We start from the raw sequence: 20,408 nt of genomic DNA, 5'->3' as shown, positions 1-20,408 counted from the left end.
GGAAATACCATCTTAACTAAGGGCATTTTGGTATCTAGGTTATTCCAAGTTTTTTTTTGCTATAGATCAAGGCATGTGTGCTGTTATAGGTATGGTTGTGAAAAAAGTTGGACGAGAGCAATGATTCTATGAGATCAGTTTTGTCTTTTAGTGTTGTTACAGTATTATCATCTGGACAAGAGAGAGAGTTGGAAGCACAGATGGACAGAAGTTGCACACAGTAGTATTTGCAAAGGATTGAGAAAGAGCATATTTGCTATTTGTAGATGGGAGTTTTCTGCATTTAGTTACAATTTCATACTGGTACATCAGATTCTCTGGGCAGATATATACTGATTTTTTTTTTCTTTTTTTTTTTTTTTTTTTTCCCCCACACTTACTCACTCTGCTCGGGCGAACACCATAGCATAAGGAACAAACATCCATGGCACCCTCATTAAAGGCCCTAACACTCCAGTTCATCCCACAATGTTCAGTAAGGTTGAGATTAGGGCTCTGTGGAGGCTAGTCAAGCATAGTTATGTTCATGTCCACAAAAACCATGCAGTTACATAAGCAGCCTTATGACACAGTACATTATCTTGCTGATAGATATGCCACAAAGTAGGAAGCATTGTATCGTCCAGAATATCCAGATACCTCTCAGAGTTCACTGTTTGTAGCACCACAAATAGAGGTCCAACTCCAAACCAGGAAAAACAGGACCATACCATCTCACCACCACTTCCCAATTTCATAGTTGGGGTTATGCACACTGGTAGGAGACATTCACTGGGCACCTGCCACACTCACATGCATGTCTGCTCAGTACAGTGAGCGTGATTCGTTGCTCCATAACACAGCTTTCCAAGTTTCTATGTCCCACTGTACATGCTCTTTGCTACTGAACAACACTATGTTGGTTTTGGTAATGTAGGATTTGCATATTGTAGTTCTACCATGAAAACCCATGTTGTGAGCCTTGGTTCTGAATGTTTTTATGTAGACTTGCGATCCAGTCAATCCCTGTAACTCCACATTCAACATGTCGGACGACAAATGGTGATTTTTTACGTAATATCCTTTGTAGAACCCTACGGTCACTTTTGATGAGTGCAATCAGTCGCCCACTGCTGGTAGCACTTGTAGTTTACTTCCTGCACTTCCATCTCAGTATGATATCATTGATTGTTGACCTGAGATGGCCCAGTTTGTCAACAATTTGCTAAACAGATAGGCCTGCAACATGGCATCCTATCGTAACTCCTTTTTCAAACTAAATCAGTTTGCTTCTCACAGCCATTTCACCCAAATACACTTCACTTGGGAGTATCATATTCCTCCAATTTATAACAGTTACAGACATGTCACCTTTACATGGCACGATGCATCTTGTTCATAGGGATGTCCATTAACTTCTTTCCAAGTGTGTGTGTGTGTGTGTGTGTGTGTGTGTGTGTTCATATTAAAAGTACTAATATAAAAGATATTCAAATACAATCATAACCTTGTGTATATTATTTTTTTTTATAATGTTAAGGATTTTAGTACTTTTTGTGTAGTAATATCTTTGCAATTAACTGTAGTTTACTGCTTTAAGTTGAACTGCAAAGAAATGTATAGTAATACTGTACATTTTTAGCTGTTAACAGTAATACAAGAGTAAAATTTAGTCAAATTTAAGTGTGATTGAAAGTTGGTAGGCAGTTTTATCTGTATTAGTAAGGTCATCATAATCAGTTTTCATTCTTCCTGGTAGATAGGCTTATACATTGGTTTACTCATAGCTATTATTTTTCAGGAAATAACATATACTAAAATATTCATTATACAAATTTTAATTATTACTTTCCTGTATTTTGTCAGTGTTACATTGCCATCATCAGGGATAAAAATTAAAAAAAAAAAAAAAAAAAAAGATGTGCATGCAGGCACTAACACTGAGCAAATGAGGCTGAAGAAAGGCAACCAAAGCGAGCCTAGAGTCCTAAATAGTGCTCCCACCCCCTCCCAGTTGGCTAAATTGGGTAATCTTGGTTATTAGGCTGAAGATCTGAGGATTAATGCTTCCCAGATTTGGGGCAGTCTCATGCACCCAAATTTGCTGAGGTTTTGAAAGTTTATTTGAGGCAGATTCGAGGAACAGCCTTTCATATTTGTATTTGTGCAGTGTAATAGAGTGGCCTTCTTCCTGCATATTCTGTGGTGGGTGTCCAAAGCATGGTCAGCAAATCCTGAGTGGTTGTATTGGTGGAACCGTATGTAGTCCTTGTGCTCAGAAACTCTGATGAGGATTTCTGAACAGGAAAATTTGCTGGATATGTCTTTATTCTGATTTGGATTATTCTGTCAAACATGGATTGCATCTCCATGTATTTTTCATACTCACTGTGAATTCTGTTCCATTTGTTCTAAAACTTTCATGTGCAGAGTGATATATGCTGAAGCCCTCAGTATCACAATGATCTGTACCTTTCATTTTAAGTTTACTAATTGTAAAATCTTGAGTTTTTCTGATTTCTTTCTTTATTGAGTCCAATTTTCTCCAAAACATGCTTCTTACATTCCATGCTTCTGTTTTATGTAAATCCATAATGTGGGAGCATCTTCTAATTACCTCTCTTAGCAGTTACTTTTTTTGAATGCTTTAATTCAGCTTCATCATACTTGTTTATTTCATTAGAAGCTCTGCATTGCTCCTTTCTAGCACCTATTCTGATGCCTTTCAGGCTTGGCGTCCCATCCTCTGGCACCATGTATCAATATCTTAAACCTGTGTTTATAAGTTTTTCTTTGCAAAATCCATATAAAGTGCTTTGCCTTTTACTTTCTTTTCTTGTCACAATACATGTTTTCCTTAGAGATCACTGTCTGCCATAGGAGGCCCTACTGGGGGAGTCTTGCATTTCTCCAGAGAGCACAGTCAGCTTTTCCCTAAGTTCACCCTCACTCAGTGGTGTAGCTAGAGATTTTGCCACCCCTCTCAATACATACCAAAAATACTACAAGAAGGCAAATCGACGTATAGGGAAATAAATTAAAACACTATGTTTATTTTTTAAGTAAAACTTCAATTTCAACATTCTAACATTTTATTTTTCTTGCTTTTCTGTTAGCAAAATCATCGATGACACTGGTGAAGTCTATTTCATAATAATGTAGGTAATTCTTAATGAAATTTAATTTAGAAAAACTCCTCTCACAACTAGCAACACTTACAGCAAGTGTGAGGAAAATTCGCAGCAGTATTACAATATTTGAAACTGAGTTCTCGAGACTGCATTTTGGAATTAACTGCAAAAGTTCAAAAAGGTTCAAAGTGCCGCTCGGGGTGGACTGCCCCCTCCCTAGTTATGCCTCTGCCCTCACTACATTATGGTGTATATTTGACTTAGAAATGTCTTATAAGCACTTTTTTTTTCTTTTTTTCTTTTTTTAAATTAACACCCACCCCCCCAACCGGCCATGATGTTTATAGACATCCAACAAAATCTGGATACGATTCTGTAACACCTATTGAATAACATGGATAAGAAGTGCAATTTGATCTCACTATCTCGTCCACCATGGCGGTAGAGAGGTTAAATGTTCAAATACTTGAATTTTGGCTAATTACATTAATTTTTCAAAATACCCCCCCCCCCCCTTAGTTGGCAATCGTTTTTCCTTTGAAAAAATCAGTAACAAAGAACCTTAACATGGTATGTGAGACATTCCATTTTTAAGTTCTGTATCCTAAATTACATAGAATCCACTTGTCTTGATTCTGGTACTAAATCTTTTTGACAATATAATATGACAATAAATATTTTTCATTATGTTTGTGCAAAGCATGTGATTATTATATATATAATTACTTTTTTTTTTTTTTTACTATATTTCCAGAATACCAGTGACCTGAAGTTTTGTATTGAAGGCAAAGTGATATATGTTCATAAAGCAATATTAAAAATAAGGTAATTGTTACTTACACTATTTACAAGGTCAAAGTGAAGTAAGTCATTTATTTTTCTTTGTAGACTTCTTAGTTTTACTGGAGTATTTTGTTTAAGCTAATTCAAACACCTGAAACAATTTAGTGATTAAAAAAAAATTAATATGTCATGAACCACAAATTGGTGAACTGTAGCTTTGTTTTCTATAAGTTAAGTTACTGATCTTGATTATTACAAAATTTATTAAATTCTATTTACATGAAAATATTTTGTTCTAATTTGAACAAAACTGGAAAGAGATCTAAGCATATTATGAAGGTGGATCAGTCACTTAAATGATTGTCATTATCTGATTTACCTTCAAGGAATGTATATAAGAGTCAGCCTGACATAGTTAGTATTTCCATTTTTGATATAAACTATTAACAGTTTTCTTCCAAATGGCACTGTTCAGTTAGTTCGATCAAGCACTCCTAACTCCATCAACTAACCACTATTATTCTTCCACTGGATCGTGGTTGTTTTAATGCAATCTCACCACACTCAAAAAAAGTACCCTGACGATGTTAAGTGGACTAATTGTTATATAAACCTATTCTCATTTGTTTTGAGACCAAACATGACACAGTAAGTAAGGCTGGTCTTGTTTCCAAGAAAGCTGAAGTTATAGGATATTGATGATTACCAGATTTTGTGCACAAATGGGGGGGGGATACCATCAGGACAAGATAGGTTGTTGGTTGTTCTTGGTTTAATGGCAGATAATTTGCTGTGGTCATCTGTGTAGAAGTTGGAGCAAAAGAATGTTGTCGGGAAGTAAGCTTGATTTTTGGTGGTCATGCCAGCACAATCTGGATGTGTGTGTGTGTGTGTGAGAAAGAGAGAGGGAGGTGGAAGTATAGAAAAGCAGAAGACTTGTTCATTGGGCTTGGCAAGGGACAAGAAGATTTGACTACTGTTTGTGTAGAGGCAAGTTGTTGACATTTGCTTTCCCTCCCGTCAACATCAGAATTAGATTTGGGTGGTATTATTATGCACAATCATTGCGGTTTGCTGTTGCAAAAACTGCAATATAGCATGGATATAATGCCAAAATTTTTGTATCAAGCATTCTTTTTTTTTTATTTATAGAATTTCTGACCTATTGGTGCTAATTCTCGTTGATATGTTGGTAATACATGACTATTAAATTATTTCAGGAAATTACAACGTATACTGTCTGAGATTTGCCAGTAGCCGTTCACACATCCTGCCACTCATTTGTTCAATATTATACCAACACCTGCTTGATGTTGCTCTTACCCTCCTGAATAAATTATTCTCATTCCATCCTCTGTTCGAAAATCTCCTTTTTCTTTCCATCTCACCTCAGCCATTCCTAGAACATCTATTTTCAATCTTAGCATCTCCATCTTTACAATATAGATTTACAATATCCAGTCTTCCAGTTTGAAGTAAGGTATTCACATTCCAAGATTCAGTGTGAAAATTACTTTTAGCTCCTTTTCCACATGAATATATTCCATTTTCCTCTTCTCCACCTCCCACAGGCTGACATGCAATCTGGTCAATATCGATACTGGAACAAATGACCTTCATGGTAGCCAATTGTGCAGTTCTGGACCCAGGAGTCCCATCCTGAACTGTGCGTCCCTCGTCATTTTGATCCTTGCTGCTCATCCAAGAGAAAAGTAGAAGCATAGTGGTTTCCCATTGCCTTCTATGCATGAAGAAAGTAGAAACATCAAAAGATTCACCCTAGCCCTTGAGTACTCTAATCGCATTGGGGGAAGGAACAAGAAAGAAGAAAAGGAAAGAAAGAAATAAGAGTAGGGACCATCCTATAGATAATATAACAGATGTATATTACATGAAATAAGGTATGGTCCAGCATCAGGTACTCTGGTTTTCCACTCCTATACTCACTAAAGTGAGCCCTTGAGATAAAGAGTTTTGGTGGTAAAGATGAAACCAAAACCAAGAAATATTCTACTTATTCAGGTATATTTACCTGCTTGTGATTATGAGGATGAGAAGGTAGAGAGAGTTTATAGTGATATAGAACAGGGTTTGAAATGTAAAGAAACAAAAGATATAATACAGGACGATATGAATGCAAAAATTGGAAGAGGAAGATATTGTTGGGCTATATGGATTGGGAGTGAGAAATGAAAGAGGAGATATGCTATTGGATTTCATGTAGAAAACATGATTTAGCAATTATGAACACTTGGTTTAAGAAACATTCAAGAAGATTGTATACGTGGAAAGCCCCAGGAGAGGATATAAATAGTAGAAGAAATCGGATAGATTATGTTTTGATAAACAAAAGATATAGAAACATAAAAGATGTGACAACATATCCAGGAGCAGACTGTGATACAGATCATATATTGCTGTCAACTCAGATGAGGATTAATCTAAAAAAAGGTAACTGCAGAGAAACGGAACAAATCATGGAACATGGAACGGCTGAAGATACCAAGTACGCCGAGTTAATTCGCAAAGAAAGTAGAGGAAGAAATGAATGAGAGAAATATATGAATATGTAAGTAAACTTTATGAAGACAGAGAAAGAGAAAAAAATCAAATGAAAGAGCATAGTGGGCAGAGACTGTACATCATGAGGGAGGAATTGAATCTAGCAATTCAAAAGATGAAAGAAGGAAAATACCCTGGAATAGATGGTTTACAGATAGAACTCATAAGGAATATAGGTGAAAAAAATGTATGGAAGTGTTATGGCAAATTATTAATGGAATTTATGAAGGACAAGAATTACCAGAGGAGTTTAGAAGATCAATTTTTATCCCCATTCCAAAAAAGATGGGAGTTTTAGACTGTAACAATTTTAGAACGATAAGTCTTATAACTCACACAGCAAAAATTCTGGCACAAATAATTTTAGAGAGAATTAAGAATAAAATAGAAAAAGAAATGAATGAGGACCAGTTTGGATTCCAGACCAACAGAGGAACTAGAAAGGCTATAACTTGTCTAAGAATTATTGGGAAGAAAATACTAAACCATGGGGGAAAGTTGTTTTTGGGATTTCTAGATTTTGAAAAGGCATTTGATACAGTGAAACATAAAAGGCTTTTTGACATTCTAGAAAATATTGATATTGACTCTTATGACTTGGAAATTTTAAAGAGATTATATTGGTCACAAACAGCGTCAGTATGTAAATGGAGAAGAAATAGGAGAATTCCCGGTGGAGAGATGAGTTAGACAAGGATGCAAGTTATCACCATTATTGTTTAACCTTTATAGTGAACAGATGCTTAGAGAGGCATTGAGGATGTAGAAGAAGGAATAAAAATAAATGGAAGAATCATTAATGAGTTAAGATATGTGGATGATGGTGGTGATGACAAAAAGTGAAAATGGATTACAACAAATTGTTCAAAGAATTGAAAACTCTTGTAAAGAGTACGGACTAAGGATTAACACAAAGAAGACCAAGATAATGATAATGGGCAGAAAAATAGGAGATAACGTAATGATAAGATGTGGAGGAAAGATTTTTGAAGACGTGGATAGATTTCAATATTTAGGTAGCTGGATCTCAGAGAAAGGAACTTCAGAGTTGGACATTAGAAATAGAATAGGCAAACTAATTCGGCATTTATGGAAATGAAGAGAATTTTAATAAACAAGAATATTAAAATAGGTGTTAGAGTTGGAATAGTTAAAGCAATAGTTTGGAGTATTGTAAGTTATGGAAGTGAGTCATGGACACTCAGAAAGAGAGATATGGAAAGAATTAATGCATTGGAAATGTGGTGTTATAGAAAGATGGAAAAGATTAGCTATACAGAGAGAATATCAAATCAAGAAGTTTTAAGAAGAGTTGGGATGGAAAGAGCACTGCTCAAGAATATTATGCAAAGAAAGACCAGGTTTGCAGGACATCTTCTGAGAAGCTCTCTGGGACACCTGACAAGAACTATATTACAAGGGGAAGAGAAGACGTGGAAGACCAACTGGAGAGTGGTTCGATGACATCGTGGAATGGACTAGTTTAAGAATGATGGAGGCGACAGACAGAGAGAAATGGAGAAGAGCTGCTCATCTGCTGCAACCCTCGTGATAGAGGATGCTACTACCGGACGATGACAGCATATACTAAATATTAATCAAAAAGAAAAATTTGAATCAATACTTCCTATATTTCGGCAATGTTACATTGCCATCTTCATGGGAACATAAAACTGTGATATGTGCATGCAGGCACTAATAACAAGCAAATGAGGCCGAAGAGAATAACTAACATTGTTCCTAGAGTCCTAAAGGTGCCCCCTAGTGGGTTGAATTGGGTTGTCTTGGATATTGGGCTGATGTTCTCATGATGCAAGCTTCCCAAATTTGGCTATATTCATCAATTTACTCCAACCTCAACAAATTTGGGTGCATGAGACTGCCCCGAATTTGGGAAGCTTGCATCGTGAGAACATCAGCCCAACATCCAAGACAACCCAATTTAGCACTAGGGGGGCAGTTTTGGACTCTAGGAACAACGTTAGTTACTCTCTTCTTTATGTTCCCATGAAGACGGTAATGTAACATTGCCAAAATATAGGAAGTATTGATTAAAGTTTTTCTTTTAATTAATATTTAGTATATGTTGTAATTTCCTGAAATAATTTAATAGTCATTGGTGCTAAACTGAGTTAGAAGATTATGCATAACATTGTACCTCATTATTTAGGTATTTAGGTATTTAGATGGCAGAAAATCTAATTTGCGAATGGTCAAACAAATCTTTGAGAGAAGGATCAGTTAATCCAGTTAATCCAATCACCCTTTTCTGGATAGCCTCAAGCATTTTTAGAGAGGGTTTTAGTACAGTATTCTATATGTGAAAACAGTATTTTAAGATAGGGAGGATTTGGGATTTATACAGCCTTAGGAGTTGTACAGGTGAGAAATAATGTCTTAATCCTCCCTATCTTAGAATGGATGGCTTTAGCCTCTACTGGCATAAATGCCAGTAGAGGCTAAAGTCATAGGAGAAAGCCCAAGAAGAGATCTGATACTATATGGAGATGTGGTATTATTAAACATGAGGGGAGTTTTTCTTGTATGACATAAGAAATAATTATGTTTTGGTTATTATGTTGACAAGGTTGGCCTAACCCCTGAAATATAATGAGAAGATCAGTATTTATCAATACTATCCAAAAGAAGGCCTGTAATAGGTGGCATGCGGTTCTGTTCATTATAGGAAAGGATCTGAGAGGAACTGTTCAATTCTTTGCTGATGATGCAAAGCTGGGTAGAACAATAGTTAATACAGATGATGTCAAAATTTTGCAAGATGATTTGGATAGATTGGCAGACTAGGCAAAGGAGAATGGATGTCAGTTTAATGTAGCAAAGTGTAAGATTATGCATTTTGGGGTGAAAAGATTACCAGTTGTATACCATATTGGTGGAACTGTAATCCAGGAAATTGATGAAGCCAGAGACTTGGGAGTGTTAGGGAGTTTAAGTTTAGGGGGCACATAGCAAGAGTGGCTAAAGCAGTTCATCAGCTCACTTGGTTACTGAAGAATACTTTGACAAGCAGGTTATTGTTCCTCTTTAACTGAGCCTTGATAAGACTCCATCTTGACTACTGCACACAGATCTGGGTGCCAGGACTTCTTGGTGAGGAGGAGGGGAGAATCCAGAGGTGAGTGACCAATCTTTGAAAAGAACCTTACAGGAACAGGTTGAAGATTTGTGAGTTACAGAAACTGGGTGATATGATTGAGACATACAAATTACTGAAGAGTTTTTACAAGATTAATTCAGATGAAATTTTTCAGTACAGGTTTTGATGGTAGAACTACGGGCCATCAATGGAAACTGAGTAAGAGTGTAGTTAGCAAGGGTATTAATACTAGGTTTTTTGCTTGAAGAGAGAGTAGCGAATGAGTGGAATAGGTTGCCAGTCTGTTGTGGGTGCGATAACTGTGAATAAGTCAAGTATGATAGATACTGGGCAAATGTTGGATAGTTTTTGACATGATGTTTAGGTCCTTCTTCGATGAGTCTAAGGACTCCTAGGAGTTGTCAGTAATAATAATAATTTAAGACTGATTATGGAAGATCTTGTAGCTGGGAGTACTACAAGGGTTGTTGAATGAAAAGGACTATCATCAGCTTAACTGGGGATAGGATTTGAGGTTAGTTATAAGAAGTCAGTCATTTGTTTAGGAGAAAGTGTGGGTGAAAGTGCAAACTAGGTACTCTGGTATTAGTGTGGAAATCTGAAGTCATCTGCCATGCACCAAAGAGGAAATTGGCAGTCCAGCTGCAAAGGATGGATGGTAGAACATGGTAACTAGGTCAGTAGGCCATTGTGCCAGGCCCCATCAAAATTGTTAGAAATGTCTAGAGAGAGAGAGAGAGAGAGAGAATATGAATTTTGCCAAACCTGTCCAAAGCTTGAGTCCATAGATAGAGTGAATGTTGGCAAGATCTTCTATGGATTGAGAGTGGTAGAATCCATATTGGTGGTGTCACTGATTAATTGGAGTCTGGGTAGTGAAGGAGTTCATTATTGATGACATTCTCCATTATTTTTGAATTGAGGTGCAAATGACTGACTTTTATCTCTTTTTTTGGGAATCTATTGGTATATGCTTGTTTCCATGCTGAAGGGTAGATACATATGAAAAATTATGAAGGTGATAAAGGATGGATATTTATTCAAGAGCACAAGCACAATTTTTTTTTGGGGGGGGGGATACCATCAGTATCAGAAGACTTGATGTATCCAAATTATTCTGGAATCTTCTGATCACGGAGGAATGCATGTGCAGTTCTTGGAAATGCTTCAAAACCATATTTGGATTGACTAGTGGTCTTTCTGTTGTCAGTTGAGGATGTTGAAGTTTTGGTTTCTACCCATTTGGCAGTATGCAAAACCCTTGGTACCCTTGTTAGAAAACCAAAATCTGGATAGTAGTTTGTGCTTTTTGAATCGTTTGGGTGATAAAGGCTTTCATTCCAAGAATTAGTTCAGTGATTTGGTTGGAGCAGGTTACTGAACAATGGGCTGGCAATTTGAACTGACCAAATTGTATTCTTCATTGGCTTAAACTGAAACAAAATGATTGTAAAGCATGATAAAATTTTTTATGCTGGCTGGTGAAATATCAACAGAAAATAAATTGAATTGGCAGAACTAGAGAATTACCACGTCAGCATAAATATGCATTACCAAGACAGTGAAGACTAAACTTCATTGAAGATTTAAAGTAGAAATTTGGGAAAATATAAAACTCTATTATTAAATGCAATTATTGAACTTAAAAAAAATCTTCTAACACATCTTTTCTTTCCACAAAGGAAATATATAGCAGTCTTTGAGCTCTAACTCTTTGTAAATTGGTTTGCTTTCTGAGGAGGGCAGATACCCTTCCTTTCTAATTTTTTTTTTTTTTTTAGATTCTGATTTCTATTTCCATGCACATGATTAGAATACACGCTGACCACATAATTGAATTAATTCTTGCTGAAAAGAAGGCTTTCATCCTATTTCTATTCAAAATTCCTGACCATTATCCTAACTTTATTCTCAGTCCAATATACCAAAACAGTTAAAGCAGAAAATTCAACAGAGCCGAAGTGACTCTAAAAAAAAATCCAAAAGAGGCCAGCCATAAAATTTGCTTCAGCTTGGTGTGACTTCTATCCATTCATGTTTTTACCCAGCTCTCTCTTCTATACAGATGGTGCCATTAACGTTGTACAAATATAATACTGATCTCCTGGCATCATTCTTCCCCATCTCCTGCATAGATGACCAAAGTAAAAACATTTCATTCACTGCTGCCTTGTCTTTTGTTAAAAAGACATTATAAGAATCTTGAGTAGTATAAGTACCAATAAGTATTACTGGTCATGATGGTAACCCCCCCCCACCCCAGTGCTCAAAACTTGTTCTACAAAATTAAGACTGCGTGCTCTCCTTCCATCGTGCACGTGTACTTGCTGTACATGTTTTGCTCCTGGCTATCGGTACTTAATCTGATTAGCCTTCTCCCAGCAATTATACAAATTTAGCAAAGTTTAAACAATGGACTATTTATAGTATATGCATTACAACACAAAGTGTAGACAAATATATTCATAATTATTAATATTTCTGGTAATCTACAAGTGACTTTATCCATCTGATATATCAGTATATGCCAAAATGTGTAAGATGCATGTTAAGTTCTGAAGAAAATATAATTTAATATAGTTTCAGTTTCATTCAGAACTTAACACATTCCAACAATGGAAGAAATTTTGGGAGCAGTGTTGCAAGTAGAGGGAACTACTTTGAAGGGGGGATAGTGCTTAAAATGAGCAAAAGTCTTTATAGCAAAATCTCAGTCATTTTTTGAACATGCCTTGTATATAATAATATTATCGTATATTAATACAGTAATGTCCACTCATTACTGGAACTAGAGACTACTATTATCCAGTGCTTTATGCATAAAGTTTCATATCATTCTCTTGGTGAAAGAAGAAAAACTAGAGGCATTACTTTCTTACCACTCTTCATAGTACATTTGTAGTGATAAATGGTATCACCATACAAGATTGATGGTATTACAAAATACACCATTTCACCATTTTATTATCATTTGCAATAATATCTTTGTTTGCTTTCAAAATTTTATCTTACCATCTGTGCTTATTTATTTTTTAGTATGTATACTACTTTTTTTGAATTATTGAAATAATTTTATTATTTCATGTGAAGGTCATTATTTTCCTTATTCAAACATTTTTTGTCATTTGCATTGAAGTGCTGTGTCATGAAATTGGATATGATGATTTAACTGACTAGGACTGCTTATTTTTAGTTGTCCTTTAGCTTAAAAAATGAAGTCAGCATAAAACTTCATCATTCTTCTTTTAAATTTATAAAAATGATACTAGAAAATTAGTATGAAAATCCAGAGATTTTCATGAATGACTTTTTTTGTTTTTTAGGTGTGAACATTTTAGGTCTATGTTCCAAGCTCACTGGGGAGAAGATGAGAAAGAGTATGTAGCTGAGCATTCCTGTATTTTGTTAGTATAAATTAAGTAATTTAGTTAATATAAAGAGTGAGTCAACTTTACTATATTTAATCGATATAAAATAGCTAATTGGTGAGGAGTAAAGTGAAGCATGCTTTAAGATGTCGTTTTTTTTTTTTAATATAATGAATTTTTCTGTAATTAAAATATACCATTTTTTATTTGGCTTTGATAGCATTGTGGACATAACCCAGTTTTCATATCCAGTGTATCGAGCATTTCTAAGATATCTCTATACTGATGAAGTTGACCTTCCTCCTGAAGATGCAATAGGTAATGTTTATTTATTTAAATGAAAAATTATAAAATAAAATAATTTCTTTTATGTTGAATGTGAGTATAATGAAAATATCACTATTCCTTATGAATGTTTTTAGGTTGTAATATATTGGAACTGGAGTGATTATGATCTTTTGTTATAATTATTATAGGTAACACATGGATGGAATCTGTGAAATTTTTCTACACATAGCATAACATTAAACATAACATGAAGTATTTTCAAAGAAAAGTGTACAGTAACAGAGATAAAATAACTTTTTAGATATTCAAACCAAGTTTTTGATGCCTATATTGGAATCATTCTTAAGAGTAAGTGTTTTCAGCAGGTTTTGCACAATCAGCAAATGTTGCATGATACATTTCTCATGTGGTGTGACAGAATTATGAGACTAGAAGATAAAGTTAATAAGAATAATTATGAATTAAAAGGTTTTTAATCAGCAAATGTTACATGATACATTTCTTTCATGTTGTGTGACAGAATTGTGAGACTGGAAGATAAAGTTAATGAGATTAATTATGGATTAAAAGGCTTTTTACTTCATCCTTAGTATCTGCTGTTGGCTGGTCTTAGTGATTGCTGTTTTGGTTTTATTTTTATTTTTTTGTATGTTGCTCCCACCCATGAAAAGTTAGTCACAAAAGTTTTTTTTATGTGAATCTCATTCAAAAAAAGGTTGTAAACTTATTATATATATATTAGTGATATGATTAGGCTAATGATTAGGTAATCCAAAAATCTTGGTCTAGAGAAACGTACTTAGTCTATTTTCAAGTCTCCAATAAATAGAATGATGGTCTTACACTGGGCAGTGAAAATCACCTGTCACCTGAAGACATCCATAAATATCTATGCTTCAATGGAATTTGAACCTGTGTCCTATTTGATTAGAGAGCAGAAGTGTTATCCTCATAACAGTCAGTAAGGCCAGCTGATTGTGATGTTTGGGGGAGGAAATCCATGTTCTCCACAGTTGAATTTTTGTTAAAGTCGCATTGGTTAATTCATTTACTCATGAAAGTTATTTTGCTATGTAAATAGTATAGAGACATTTTTAATTTGTCTTGTGGTTTTGTATTCAGGACATGGTGTTATAAACATGATTTATTGTAACATTAAAGTATTTCATGTGCATTGTTTCACTGTGATATGGTGAGCTGCAAGTATGCTTAGAAGATGCTATCCACTCAACCACTGTCCTTTGTGGCCCAAGTGGGATAGCACCTCTATTTTGCTGCTGACAAGCTGTGAATTAAAATCCTACTGGCATGGCATGAATGCTTCTGAAAGTTTTTAGGTAGTAGATGATTTGCATTGTCTGGTGTGAAACTACCATGCTGCTTATTGGAAGCCAGAAATGGTATGAAAGGTATGCATGTTATATTCATAACTAGAGCACTTAAGGATCAAAGCTGGATAACCGAGAGGAGACCTCTGCATAGCCTTTTAAGAAATGCAGAGAACTGACCAGGGCCTCTAACCTAAAGTCCAATCCTCACCTTCTCATGGTGCACTTTTTAGTAGGTATCTATTTGGATACTGAATGAAGAGGATACGCTGGCAATTTGGGATTTAGCCTGCCAAATTGTATATTTATTGGCTTAAACCAAAATAACATGATGGTACAACATGACAGAATTTCATGCCGGCTGGGGCTTCGCCTTGTTAAATAAGGATCCCAGTGTTTTCATCTGGAAACAAGGTGAACAGCAAAAAAGGTCAACTACTGGAACAGATCACAACTCAATGTCAGCATAGTTTGGGACTGGTACCATCAACATAAGAGGCATTAGTGGAAAAGAGATGGAACTTGTAGAAGAAAATCAGAATAAGTACTAACTAGATCGATGTGATATGCATTATGAAAACAAAGACCGAAACAGGTGAGATTTTGCTGAGCAACAAATGCAGCATATTATATTCAGGCAATGAAAATAAGGGAAGAAAAGAAGGAATAGTTGTAATTCAACACTAAACATGAAGATAATGCTCTTGAATGGCAAGCAATATCAAGTAGAGAGATGTGTGTAAATATTAGAATAGGAACTGGAAATTACACTTATTTGTGCCAGTAGTCATAATATAAGAGTCTACTAAGGAAGAAGTTCAGAAATTTTTTCGCTACATTAGAGAAGGCTGCTGACATAAAGAAAATCATTATTGGAGATCTAAACAGCAGATAGGAAATGATTCTCAGTATGTTTTGGGAACATTTGAAGAGAAGAGTGAAGCTAATAATAATGGCAAGTACCTGCTAGATTTAAGTTCAGAACATGGAATGATTATTACCAACACCATGTTCCAATGTAAAAATGTGCAGAAATTCACACACACACAGAGAAGATGAAAGAAATTAGAAAAATCTCATCGATTGTTATTGTCAATAATGATATCTTCATGCTGGTGTTCAGGACACTAGAGTAATACAGAAGATTTGAAATTGGAAGTGATCATTTAGTTTTGAGCAGGATAAAATTGAATATCATATTGTGAAAAGAGAAATGTGTAAGAAAGCTGATGTTGGGTCCCTTCCTGAAGAGACGTGACATCAGCTTGTGATAATGGAGCATAGAAAAAAATACTATATACATAGTATTTTTTCAATTATAAATGTAATATAACCACTTGAAATATAATCTCACCACTTGCACAGTAATGAAGAGACATATGTTAAAGAAAAGACTTATGATAAACAGGAAAAGGAAATATAAAGAACTGTACAATTTGTGTAACCATGCTGGTTACCAGAAAAATTAAATTTAGGTGATACAGTCACTTTAAGTTACTATCTATGAGGGCTCACATAACTTTTTATGTACTTAGTTATAACATAAGAGGGTGGTCTGAAAAGTTTTTGGCCTAACAATGAAAAAACGAATTTATAATTCCAAAATTATTTTTAATTTTCAACATTTATCTCCCTTAAGACTAATACATTTATTCCAGCACCATTATCCTGTCCCTGTAGTGGTTCTCAGTAAGATCTGCAAAATGCCCCTCTACTGCAATCACCTCTTGATTCAAAGAAAAATGCTAACCAGCAAGGAAGAGTTTTAGTTTTGGGAAGAGATAGAAGTCAGAAAGAGCAAAATCTGGGGAATAGGGTGGATGTTCCAACAATTCATAGTGCTGATCCCTTAATTTTTCCATTGCCAAAACACCTTTATGGGCATGTGCTTTGTCCTGATGAAAGATGATTTTTTTTCTTCTGCAAACCAGGTCTTTTCTCATGAATTTTTTTGTCCAGTCTTAAAAGATCGGAATAATATTCCCCAGTTATTGTTTTACCCTTTTCAAGATAATTAATAAACAAAATGCTTTTAGCATCCCCAAAACATCGATGCCATGATCTTTCCTGCTGATGGAACTGACTTGTGTTCTTTGGCACTGAACAACCAGCTTCTGTCCACTGTTTTGACTGCTGTTTGGATTCTGGTGTGTAATGGTGAATCCAGGTCTCATCCATAGTATTAAATCGATGCACAAAATCAGTTTTATTCTTGTTAAAACACTTCAAGCACTGTTCAGAGATTTTCATGTGAGTGCATTTTTGATCTGCTGTGAGCAAGTGCGGCACCTATCTTGCGCAAAGCTTTTTCATTTGCAATTCTTCATGCAAAATATATCCTACACGTTCTTTTGAAATGCCTATAGTCTCAGCAATTTCAAGCACTTTGAATGATATATGCATGTAAACACAAGAAAGATATTTAATTAACCAAATATTTCGGTCTGGAAATAGCAGACCATCTTCAGTGGTATTACAAGAACAGTTTTAAAAAATACAAGCTAGAATACTAACAGTAGATCGTTAAAAATAGAACACGCCGCGTGATGTTATATCACTAAAATATTTGGTTAATTAAATATCTTTCTTGTGCTTACATGCATGTATCATTCAGTCTTATGTCACAAGTATCCTTAAAACAGCAAATTCTTATCCTTCAAGCACTTTGACTCGCCGGTCATCCAATACCATATCATGCACTTGATCAATGATTTCTAGTGTTGTTACACTTTTTGGACGTCCTTCACGTGGATTATCTTCAAAACTAGTATAGCCACATTTAAACTCAGCAGCCCATTTCTTAATTGTCGAAAATGAAGGAGAAGAGTGCCCATAAACTTTTATGAACTTTGAATGAATTTCTTTTGGCATTAAATTTTCTTTTGCAAAGAATTTTATAGTCTTGACAAGTAACAGACTGATTTGGAGGAAAATTGTAGATAGGAAGTTAGTAATGATGTAATTTTTTCATGTAGTACTGTCATATCCTGTACACCCCTTGAGGGTACATGGCAGGAATTTGATGATGATGATGATGAAGAATTTTATAACCGCACAATACTCAATTTTTATCCATTTCAAGAGATACAACAGTTTTGCTTCAGACAGCTGTATAAAACAAACTACATGATAGAATGACTTTCACATGGATGTTTATGACAGATGTATGAACTTAGAAAAAAAAAATCTTGCCAATAGTGTTGCCATCTATGGTCAAGACCAAGAACTTTTCAGACCACCCTCGTATATGTTACAGTGATTTCTTATAATATACATTTAAAATAAGAATACATTTAGTCCCATGAGGTAGTTCCTCAATCTTTTCCTGATAGCATATTCTGAGGTTACTGACTTTATTTCATTTGGTAGTTTATTGTATATATAAATGTTTGTATCAATGCTTTATGAAGTCTAAACATATCACCATATATGAACCATTCCCATTCAGTGCATTCATTATAAAATGAACTTGAATTACTAAGGCAATACCTGTTATTTACGAACTTACTCTAGCCATCATAGCTGATAGACCCAATGTCTATCAATCAATTGCTGTATTTCATTTCTAACCATTCACTCAACTTCCACAATCACAGCTGCAGGAATTCAGGCCAATCTTATTGAAAATATCTGTCCTAGGACCACTTCAGGGTGGTGATCTATTTTGCCTTCTTTCCACTTCTTGGAAACATTCTCTGTTGCAAGATGCTCATCAAACAAATATCAAGGGCCCATAATTCCTTTTTTCCAGATTATCAAACAATGCAGTGATTTTTCCCACACCATTTTGTTATAGATTTTGTTCATATATATATATATATATATATATATATAAATTGATATATATATATATATATATATATATAAATTGATATAAATATAAAATATTTTATATAAAATAGTTGTATGAATAGATACAACTATGAATAGACTTGCATCTTCATTCATTCTCTTGAATGTTATACAGCTGCTGGCAGCATCATAAGGCCAACATGTAGACTCATACAGTTAGATACACTGAATATTTTTCTTTTCTTGAAGAAAAAGTATATCAGTATATTCTATACTTCCCCTCCCAAATTTGTATCATCACCTGAGGTTCTTCCACTCTTCCCTTATTACACATTGTCACTACAGTTGCCATTTAAAGAAGCAGCTGAAGTGATGTTCTTAAGTTGCCTATCATATTCACTATTCCATTAATTAAGGAACAATTCAGGTTTTTATTATTATTATTTTAAAGTCATTGTTATGCTTAGTTTATCTTTCATCATGATCCCATTTTCATGATGGTGAAATATGCATTAGGCCTGTTTATTCAATGAGTACTTTTGTTAATGTGTAAAACATTTTGGAAACTAGTTTTCAATATTATGAATCATAAGAAAAATATAAAGAAATGGTATATTATTTGTTTTAACATATGATCAACTCTTATGCTTTTAGCAATTTAGACCACAAACTAATGCTTACCTCATCTCCAATGGAACAAAACACACACACACACATCCACTCACAACCAAGATTTGTCTGTCATTATAACCATTCTAAATGAGTTGATCCTTGTAACTTCTGTGCCTTATTCCTCTGGTTGAATGACTATCTTTGACCTTCCAACCCAAATATATGCACTGAACATCTCACCAAAGTAATCCTTACTGGTTTAAAACATTATATTCCCCACTCCACTCAAAAACTACTGTCTCCTCTCTCAGCTTTGGTTCTTTTAAAAGTGTGCCAAGGCTGTACAAGTGAAGAATTGAATATACTGCAACTGGCTTTTATCAAGAACTCCATCTTCCTTTACCACTTATACCAAAACCTGAACAGCAGCATGAAAACTATCGATCTTAACTTCTGTCCAACATTTCTCCTGCCTTTATTGCATCCAGATTACTCTATTACCTTATCACCCACAGAAAAAAAATTTGTAATATAGTTGTCAACCTTCTGGCTTTGTACATTTTCCTCAAATGTACACATAGCTGATCTTGGCAAATATCCCCTAATCATTTCAAATGCTCAACACTCAACGTTCCCTCTGTCCTTTCATCAGAAATCAAAAGCTTCTTGTTCAAATTAAGCACCAAAAAGTCTCCGGGTCTCCCAATGAATTTCTCTGATTGTCCTGAAGGTTTGTGCTTCAGAGTTGACTTTTGTCCTATGTTACTTTTTTTATGGTCTCTTATTCCATTGGCATCTACTCTTACAGCCTGGAAAATGGTCTATGTTCAACCCATTCCCAAGAAGACTGACAAATCCCCACCGTCAAACTACAGTTCATCTCTCTCTCTCTCTCTCACCCCCAGTCCTCTCCAAAGCAATGAAGAAACTATCAACACTGAACTCCTATATTACCTTGAAGACACCAACCAGATTGATAAACGTCTTCCAGCATGACTTCCACCACTACATATTAACAGGAAATCTGCATACATATGTCTTTACATCTCTAGACTAATACCACAGAAAAATTTGGTTAACTTCAAGTAGCTATCCTCAACATTTTCTGATGCTTTTGACCAGTTCTGGCACATAGGCCTAATGAGTAAGTTCCCATCATTTGGCTTGCTCCATGATTTCTTCAACTGGATTGCTAGGTCTTTGGATGCACATTACATGTGATGGTGAATGGCTCCTTATCTTCCAGCTATGCAACTAATGCTGGGGTTTCACAGGTTCTGTTCTCTCACCCATCTTTTTTCTTCTGTATATCAATAACCTACTTCAGTTGACTGCTAACTCAGTACACAGTTTCACCAATGACAGCACATTGCATTCCTTTTCAAACTTTGCACTGCACAAATCACCACAATTTACAGTGCATCAGCCTCCACTATCTTCAATTCTG

General features: G+C 35.1%; 1 protein-coding gene across 3 annotated transcripts in view; it reads left to right on the top strand.

Annotated features, from left to right (window-relative positions):
* The window catches only part of LOC150094771 (RCC1 and BTB domain-containing protein 1-like), a 224,173-nt gene that overhangs the window by 162,306 nt on the left and 41,459 nt on the right, over positions 1-20,408 (top strand). For all 3 annotated transcript variants that reach the window (XM_090410997.1, XM_090410998.1, XM_090410999.1), the window contains exons 10-12: positions 3,865-3,935; positions 12,897-12,950; positions 13,162-13,259. In XM_090410997.1, the coding sequence (XP_090267123.1) occupies positions 3,865-3,935; positions 12,897-12,950; positions 13,162-13,259 (223 nt within the window). The remainder of the gene's footprint in view (positions 1-3,864; positions 3,936-12,896; positions 12,951-13,161; positions 13,260-20,408) is intronic.

Source organism: Typopeltis vanoorti, chromosome 21, assembly GCF_054136105.1.
Source record: "Typopeltis vanoorti isolate ZY-2024b chromosome 21, IOZ_Tvanoo_1.0, whole genome shotgun sequence".
Taxonomy (NCBI): domain Eukaryota; kingdom Metazoa; phylum Arthropoda; class Arachnida; order Uropygi; family Thelyphonidae; genus Typopeltis; species Typopeltis vanoorti.
This window is presented reverse-complemented; position numbering and strand designations above follow the sequence as displayed.